Here is a 9,174-nt window from a genome sequence, read left to right as displayed (position 1 = left end):
ATGAATGCTCTATGATGTGGCCGGGATGAGATTGCCTAAAGACATGAATGCTCTATGGTGTGGCCAACACATATTATTTTGTAAAGGCTACGATGTTACGCTTTTATGAAAGCAATTTTTAATTGTACGATTTTATTGGTCGAAAGCTACAAAATACTGTGCGTCGCTACACTCCTGGACACAATTATACGGCCACCTCGTCGAGTGCCCATAACTCAGTCAATTTTTATTATTTGACGGGGCGGTTTTCACACAAGTTCCAAAACATGCTTCAAAATAGCAAGGATGGGCTAACCCTCGCATTTTTGCACTTTATAGGGAGGCTCACATACAAAAAAAGAGAGGTGTCAAAGTGGACACAATTTACGGCATTCATCGGCCTTTTACAAAATCCAAATTAAATAAAACATGTGTCATTTTGGCTGACTAGAAATTTGTATGGGCTTAGTTTCTGTGGGCGATTACATAAGGCTCTCCCTACGTTCACCAATATTTTGTGCATAGAGCAGACGAGAGTGATTCAGAATGCCTCAAAACGCTACTGGTTCTTGTGTGGAATTTAGAGAATTTTCACTACTATTATGTAGCCACACAAGTGACTTGCAGCACACTCCTCAAACCCACTAAGTGTTAAGCCCAAGATAAATTTGAAGATCTTTCTCACTCATAGACTAAATATTGATTATTTATGCTAAGTATCGACGTTGGTCACTACGCTATCCAATATTTATGAAAAATGCTTGTACCTCTCAAATGCTACTTGCTTCGGATCCAGTTTATCATCGTGGGCAATTGGAATGCTTACATCGGAAAGTGTGCTTCGCACCAGTGACAAATACCATTGCACGGTCAATACACCACAGCTGTGTCCATCACACTGGCGCCATTCATTAAATGTTCTAACTTGCGTCTCCATGGGAGAAGTCATAAACTTAGCCACTTGTAACCTCTTGCACAGCATCTAAAATTTTTTTTTTCTTGTGGAACGGATCATACTTCTACACAATTTTGCGCCCCATGTCAAAAATGATGCCGCACCTGAGGAAATTCAATGTCAACGTACGTTGGATAGCAAACGATGCGATTTGAGCGCATCTCTGTGAAAATATGATCCTTTGTGTCGATGTATTGATTCCTTCGCTCCACATCTGACAGCTGCAAATATAGTGGGTCAACAACTGTAACATATTTCGGATTTTGCCAGGTTTGTGGCTCTGCCTCTTTGACAACGCGTAGCGAAGCCAGAAATACACACAAATCACTCAGCCATTGGTCACCTCCATATCCTGCTAAATCCAAGAAAGGTAAATTGTGGCCATTTGCACTAAAAACACTATCGACGTTCATGAAAGGTATCATGTGCAGGATGCGTTGACGCTCCACTTCTTTGTAGTCGTCATCAATAACAATTTTCTTTACAAACTTAACCAGCTTCCGGGCCTTAATCAGTTTCTTTGATACTTCGTACCACCTTCGCATTCGCTCTTTATCAACCAGACTAAACGTCCCAACGCCAAGAATCGAAATCACTATATATTACTTGATGTCAGTTTTGTGTCATTGATTAGCTCTTCGCGGATTTTCACACTTGTAGCCGAGTCTATGCTTTTCATCACCAAAGGTTCTATCAAGATATTGGTTCGTGAGCTGTGCATGTTGGTAGGCATTGGTGAAGATGACATCAATATCAGCAAAATATTGAAAATAACACATTTACATGCCTGGAAGCACGAATCGGATATTGCTCTCTACAGAACGGAAGTGATTACCCTTGGTCACTAATGCTTTGGGATGCTTGAAAACCGCACCATCGAACATGCGGCGAATACCGTCGAGAGCTTCCCCAACAACCGCTATTGAAAGCTGTTTTGTCTTCACAACTTCGTCCAAAATTTCCAACGTAACATTACCATTATATTGGCCCACGCTAGATTGTTCTGTTTAGACGCCTTGAGCGCACTCTTCATGTTAGGCTTTGTCTCTCCGTCAATCAAGGCATGCTGGACAAACGCTCCGCTGCCAAATTTATCTGTCACCATGAAACTAAACAGCCGATACCTACATCAAATTCATTGCTAGTAATTGGTGAATATGAAGCCAATTCCTACGCAATTGGTGACATCACCTAACGTGTCGGTAAACATGTCACCAATTTGTTAACTGGTGTTCACATCGTATCTGTAAATGTTTGTGCCGTGTGTAGCATCTATACAAAGTGCTCCTGGGAATCTGCGAGCCATCCTTTTCATATGTGCTGTTTGAAGGTTATGCAGCTCGTCTAATTTCGGAACCTGGATCGCGATAGATACTGACAGCCGTTCCTGGGCCTTCACTGAAATCTTGCAACAACTGTGAAACACAAACATTGTCATTTTGCGAGGTGTCTGCTTCGCGTCGCATCTGAGCAATCATGTTTTCGACGTCCTTCGGCTGGGTCGGTTTTCCGGATGCTTCTTTTAAATAGCGCAGAATCTTTTTGCGGTTGGACCCACCTATATGACATCATGTTAGTAAATGACCAGCTATATATTGCACTGCTGTTTAACTTACCTTGTCACATTGAATTAGCAACAATCTTTGTGTCAGATGAGTCCACCTTGCGAGTCTCAGCGTACGTGAAATACTCTTTAGGACCAACGCTATGGTTGTGGACCGACGTGTGCTTTGAAACACATACCGTATACACTCCGTCTTCGTCTTGTTTCAGGAGCGCGTTCAGACTCGCCTTACACCCAATCCCTCGAGTGGTTTGTTCTGATGCCTTTTCGACGGGGGTTAAATTGCCAACCGTGACTGCAGATCAGAGCTCGCAACGGGTGCCCGAAAGCTGGGTACCCGTGGTTTTAGCCATACCACCCGCACTTCGGGCGGGTTCGGGTACCCGAAATCTGGCAAACAGCGCTATGGATGGGTGATGGTTACCCTAAGCCTTTTGTCGATCACAATTACCAGTATACATAAAAATAGCTCACATTTGCTGTAGGCAAGTTTTACTCGTTTAACCCCTTGGACGCGGAGCCTTGCAATAATGTCTTATGCTGTTCTGAACAGCATAAGAAACACTTGATTTCACTATGGCTTGAAATCCGCAAACTGCCATCGTCGACACTTCCCAAATTTAAAAGGTTTTGATTGGTCCACGTTTTGAAAGCAACGAATTCTATTGGATAACATTTACAGCCGGATTGAAGTACCGAAGTACCGCAGGTAAGAGCCGGACTATATATTTTTTCAAAATATCAAATTTCGGTTCCCCTTTCGTGGTCACCACTCATTCTTCATTCCGAGCCCCATACAGCAAATGGAGTACGTTGTGGATTTCAAAGTTGTGTGGCCGCTACTGCGCAAGGAAGGGTGGACATGGAAACCAGCAAAAGGGTTACAGATACAGTAAGTGTTATGATATTGATGCGGTTATCCCTACTAACTTTGATTGTATATTGCTGTAGCTCGAACTATTTGAAGCCTGGCTGCAAGATTCGGGGCGGCAAGCAGGGAGTGGACTTCTTCAACGGCGAAGATGCGTTGCTTGTGCACGTAAAGGCGGACAAGGACCTGTGCGTCCGCCTCAATCTCACCAACATCATGGTGCGTCCCAATGCAGTTCCACTCGGTAAGCGTATGCGCACTTCAAACATGTTTCGTGCTTTATGGTATACCCAGCCGACAGCAGCAAGCCCCGGAATACTCGTCGCTACGGCCATCCTGAAAGAGCCTCGCTTGCACGTGGCTGGTCGTTTCTTGAATGGATATTCTACGGCTTTGCACCAACCCTTTCGATTTGTCTGGATTGCTTCTGCTGCTTCTTGCTTTTTCGTCTTCTTCATCTTATTGGGCGTTTGCCGTTTTTCACTCTTCTTGTCTGCAGAGTTACAAGGCCCCACCGTCTTTGAACGTTTCTTCGGTGGCTGTTCCCTACTTGTAGTATCTGCTCTCTTGGCTGAGGTCTTTGGTGTACTTGAGACCGAAGATGGTAAAGGCTCTGCACCAAAAACACACAAAACGTCATAACCGTTCGGTGTATTTCCTGTCGTCTCAAGTTACCGCGGCATCGACAACGGTGCAACGGAGGGAGAAGAGTGGAGCGGTGTCAACGGTGCCGTGTCCAGGTTTGGTTAATGAATATCAACGCTACATGGGCGGCGTTGATCGCCACGACCAGTTGCCACTCCAGTCATACTCTATGCAGTTGGCGACAAGGTAAGTGATGTGCTGTTCATGTCAGCTTATGAAAAACATCTAATGCTGTCCCGAACAACAGATTCCAGAAATACTACAAAAGCCTGTTTCTTGGAGTGGTCGACATGGCGGTGGTGAACGCCTACATTGTACACGCTCACGTCTGGGAGAAGGAACGCAAGAAGAAGATGTCACACTACTCTTTCTTGACAACTCTACACAGACAGCTCATTCAGGAGACGGAGTCATCCTTTACGGAGGAAGGGATTTCGACTGAGCCTACGGCTGTAGTGCGTGAAAAACCTATCGCTATCCAAGGTGACCATTGACTCTCCTAAAGAAGGAACGTGTAGTTTTGCATGCCCAGTGGGTCGCTTCTTGGAACAAGCGGCGTTCCAAGCTCGTTTCTAGTCTGCTTGCACTCGGCAAAAGCTCGCCGTAAGCGAGCTTCACGAGTCGGCCCCGCTGTTGTGTCCAGAGTAAGTCCGTCTAGCTGGTCAGTGATTGATTCTACCGTCGGAGGTTGACCCATTTTATCTTGTGTTGCTGACGTACGAATCGGGCCAATTTCTATTTGAGAGATTGTCTCCTTGATTTACGCCGCTCTCTAATACATAGTCGGGTTCTACGAGCAATTTCACTCTTCAACGCCTCCCACTGCACGCTGGCCTCTTCCGCTGAGTACTCATTTTTGCTAAAGCGCTCAGCAAACTCTGTTAGAATACGAGTGGTAACTCCTTGACTGCGACCTCTGCAAATTGAGGTACCGGGTGAATTCGTGGTGGCCGGCGGATTCGGATAGGGTCCTCCGGTGATCTGACGTGCAGTTTAGTTCCGAGATGATCCGACTTGGCTCCGAGCTGAGCTGTGTGCCAGTCGGTCACCCACGACAGTGTGCAAGGTGACATATACCACCGATCCAGCCGCGAGGATGCCTCTGTTCCCCCAGGAAGCGTGTAATGATAAGTGTGAGTCTCGAAGTGGTGTCGTAGTAGATCTTCATATGTCCATTTCGACGGTCGTGCCACTGCGATCGGGTCCAGAAGGTCCCATATATTAAGCAAAGCCCGCAGCGCCGGTGCGTCATGGCCTCCGGATGCGCTGGTGAAGCTGCAGTCAGCCCGATCATCCAAGGTACAGTTAAAGTCACCTCCAACGAAGAGCAATACCCCAGCAGGAAACTCAATATTTTGCAATGTTTTGTAAGACGTCTCTCTGAGCGCGGGAGTGTGAGGTGCGTATACGCTGCAAATAATTGCCGGGGTGCCATCAAGAGTCCCTCTTACCGCCGTGAAATTCTGAGTCCATTTATCTTCCAGATAGGGCGTCATGGCCTTAAACGCGCCATACGGGTTTGCCAAGATCGCCACACAACCCCTCCTGTCATCGGCAGGTGTCCAAAAGGAGTAATTCGGCTGCCGTGGGCCCGTCTGGAGCCCCCACCTCCTCGCAAAAAGTCTTTTGTACGCTTCCATCTCTCCGGCCGCGACATGCGTCTCCTGCAACAAGAGTACATCTGAGTTTCCATGGGAGTCCGGTGTCCCGAAAGCCGTGAACCCGTTCGATCTCTCCTTTTCTATCGCACCGAGTCCATTGACATTTTGTGTAATGATCCCTAACGTTTGCTCTTCTGGGTGGAGCCGTTGCTCCGCTAGTTTTGCTGCTCTGGCTGCGTCCTTATCAGCTTTCCTTATTCTCTTCGTGCGCAATTTCTTGTCTTGCGCAAACGGTTCCTCTAGTGCAGTGAATTGGTCTGTTACTTGTATTGGGTCGAAGAATTTTCACAAGTCCTGTGTTTTCGCGATGTATCCCCACGTAGTATGTAAAGTTTTTGTGTAATTTCTTGTAATTGGGTCTGTATTCTCCTTCTCCTCCGATCCAGCACACTTCCCCTTCCAGCTGCTTGGACGGAGTCGGAGTATGCATGGGCAGTGATCGTCATATTGTGGACACAGGCGTCAGCGCAGGCTGCCCCCCTGCGGTGACGTTGCTGGCACTGTGGTGCCTTTTTTTCTGGTGTCCTGTGGTGAGCTCTCGACTTCGTCCTCCCTATGAGCTCCCCAGGTTTGCCCCGTCGGGGCTAAAGTTGCTGCACTCCAGTCTTGGTGGTTCACTATTCCGTGGCATAAACTGCGGATGAATGAGAACTTTTCGTACCATATCAACCGGGCGCCGTGTGGAGCACGCCCCATTGGTGTATATTGCCAGTCACTGACCACGTAGGGCATCACGTGAAGAAGGCACCATTCGGTGCGAGGTACACCTTCCGGTTGTGCCCGGCAGTAGTTGTCTGGGACCCACTGGGCTAACCTCGCCCCACCTCTCAGGAGACGCAACCAGATCACTGGCTGCGACCGAGTCGTCACTGCACTGCAGATAAGCTGTAAGCCACTCTTCGCAGTACTGTCGGGGGTTAGCGTCCAACGTGTCGTCTCCTGCCAGCCGCTGTATTGCTGTAAGTTGTTCATTGTGGAAATCGAGTTCTCCCTACTTGATTAGGTGAACCAGGTCCCCGTTCTTGGCCTCGTGTTCTGGATAAGGAACAAGTGCCGTAGAGCCTGGTGGTCTTTGAGTAGCCATTTTGTGATATCCGTCGGTCGCGATCCGCGTCGCTTAGTGAGAGGGGTCTGAAATGTCTCTCTGAAGAGTACACACCATTTTGAGAAGGCCTCTAGATACGCCCAAGCTATCAAGTCCGCAAGAGGCACGTCTACCTCATCCATTGAAACTGACTTCGATGCGCGCAAGAGTCTGAAGTAAGTGTTTTGGACAAGAACACCATAGGCAGGGCGAGCGTAACGTGTAGGCATAGACACCACTCCGTTCCCGTTAGTCTTATCCTGCTGAGATCCAGTTGAGTAAGCGTCAATCCCGTACGCTGCGTGAATGTGTTGTTCTTTTTGTTGGAGATCTGCGTCCGAGGCGTTCTGGCGATAAGCCGCATCGAGGATGGGTAGTCCGAGTCTGGCATAAACGACATCTAGCCGCGCTCTCATTTCTTGACGTTTAATTAGAATAGAGTTGACGTCCGCTCTGTCCGCTAGTTGGTTTACTGAGGCCAAGTCCATGGTGCGTTCGGCGTCTGTCAGGTTATTCACATCTTTTTTCCATGAAAACGTGTTCGAGATGTCTGCAGCAAACTCTGGGTCTCCTTCCGCCCTTTATTTGAGGTATAGCTCCCCGTGTCCGACTCCATAAAAATGCCGTTCGTCATGCCTTAAGACCAGAAAGGTTGAGAGGACGTGAAGATCGAAGCTGGCTCTAAGATATTCTGTTGCTTCCCTGTCCGTGAATGCCGCGACATATCTGCTTTCATGATCGACGTTGTTTGGGAGTCGGTGAAGTTTGTATAGGTAACATTGGGTGTGGGCGTCGTTAGAAGCTCTTGTGTCGAACACCAGTATGGGTTCTCGCAAGTACTGCGCCATCGTCCGAAGTTCATGAGGACCAGCCCAGTGGTGTGGCGGCACTGGTTCTCCAGCTGAGCGTAGTCTGGCTCTGGCGTAGTGAGCAAAGAGCGCTGCAGTGGCCCCTTCCTTGGATTCATAACCTGGGTGGTCAGAATACAGCCGAGCGCACTCCGCTATAGGATCGACGAGCCCTAGCGCGACATCATTGCGTAAATTCATCATCATGAGCGCGTAAATTGACTGCTTCAACTCTGTGACCTGTTGGACCGTTGCCCTTGAGTTTTTGAGTTTTGACGTTGAATGATTCGTGGTTGATGCGTATAATGCAAGGAAGGCGCATTGACCATTGACCATTTGCCTCAACCTCCACTTCTGTTCCATTAAATCTTACTAGCCATTGTCCTAATTGAACGGGCAGACCAGCGTCCCCTTCGTTAGTGCCCATACGCGTTATTTTTAAAAGTCAGATCCTCTTGGGAGGTTGGAGTTGCCGGCACTATGTCCTCCTGTTCGTGGCCGTCTCCACTCTGTGTGGGCTTGGAGACCACTGCAGTAATCACTTCACCGGTTTTCCCCTCCACGGCACGCTTCGTGCTCTTGATATATGTTGCCATACTATTCTGCATCCCCTTAATAGCGCCATCCTGTAGGCCTATTTTCCCAGACAGTTGTTTGACCTTGCGAGCGGACCGTACCACAGCGCTGGTGGTGGTGATCTCCAATCGGCTCTGTGAGTGCTGCTCGGTCGCCCGGGCGGCAGCAGCAGTGGTCGCTCCCCCTGTTGTTGCTAAAGGCATTACCTCGTCCTCTTGAGCAACGCTAGCTGACCGGGCGGATTGGTTGAAATCTGTCGCTCGTGGTGGCGTGGTCGTGGCTAAGGAATCACGCTGTGGCCCACCTGCATACGCATAAGGTGCCTCGTCACGTTCGTTCTCTTCCCATGCTCGTGTAGTCTGCTTCTCATCATCAATCTGCATTTGGTCATCGTCTTCCTCCTCCTCGCTGTCTGAAGAAGCGAACTCCGCAAATTGTCCCAACGCTTCGTTCCTTAGAAAAAAAAAGCGAAACGCGCGTCCTGCCCTTTGTTTAGTGTGGTGGATCGCGATGCCGCTGCGGGATGAGTGGTGTTAGTGCGAGCCATGGGAACTGATGCTGTTGTCCGCGCGTGACTGGCTGAGTATGTGTACGAGCGGCTGTATCAGCTGTGTGACTCGCCTTCGCCGCGCCCTCCGATGGTTGGGCATTGGGGTTTGTTGCTGCCTGGCGATTTTGTTTTCGTGTTTTTGTTATGAATGCTTGGTCTGCGGCAGTCTCTGCGTAAGTTGCCTTTGGGGCGGCCGTGTCCGACGTTGTCGCTACTGATTCGATTCTTCGGGATATGGACTGCTGCTCAGCGGTGGAGACAACCTCTGTCACCTGTGCGGGTGGTCGAGTTGAGTCGACCACTTCAGCTTCAGCCGGTAGTAGGGGCTTCACAGTCACCTGAGGTGGTTGGTAAGATTGCAGCATCTTAACCAGGTCCTCCATCGTGTGAACATTAAAGTCCACGCGAGTTGCTCTATGGGTTGGCGCCACTTCTTCCTTC

General features: G+C 48.7%; 1 protein-coding gene across 1 annotated transcript; it reads right to left on the bottom strand.

Moving 5' to 3' along the window:
• Positions 1-6,387: 6,387 nt before the first annotated feature.
• Positions 6,388-9,116, bottom strand: PITG_20859 (uncharacterized protein; the record flags this gene model as incomplete). The annotated part of the gene is made up of 5 exons (XM_002895250.1): positions 6,388-6,549; positions 6,894-7,261; positions 7,600-7,699; positions 8,285-8,636; positions 8,938-9,116. 5 exons carry the CDS (start codon positions 9,114-9,116, stop codon positions 6,388-6,390), a joined length of 1,161 nt encoding a protein of 386 aa, XP_002895296.1.
• Positions 9,117-9,174: the final 58 nt, after the last annotated feature.

This window comes from Phytophthora infestans, genomic scaffold (genome assembly GCF_000142945.1).
Source record: "Phytophthora infestans T30-4 supercont1.216 genomic scaffold, whole genome shotgun sequence".
Taxonomy (NCBI): Eukaryota; Oomycota; class Peronosporomycetes; order Peronosporales; family Peronosporaceae; genus Phytophthora; species Phytophthora infestans.
Note: the sequence above shows the minus strand (reverse complement) of the source record. Positions and strands in the feature narration are given on the sequence as shown.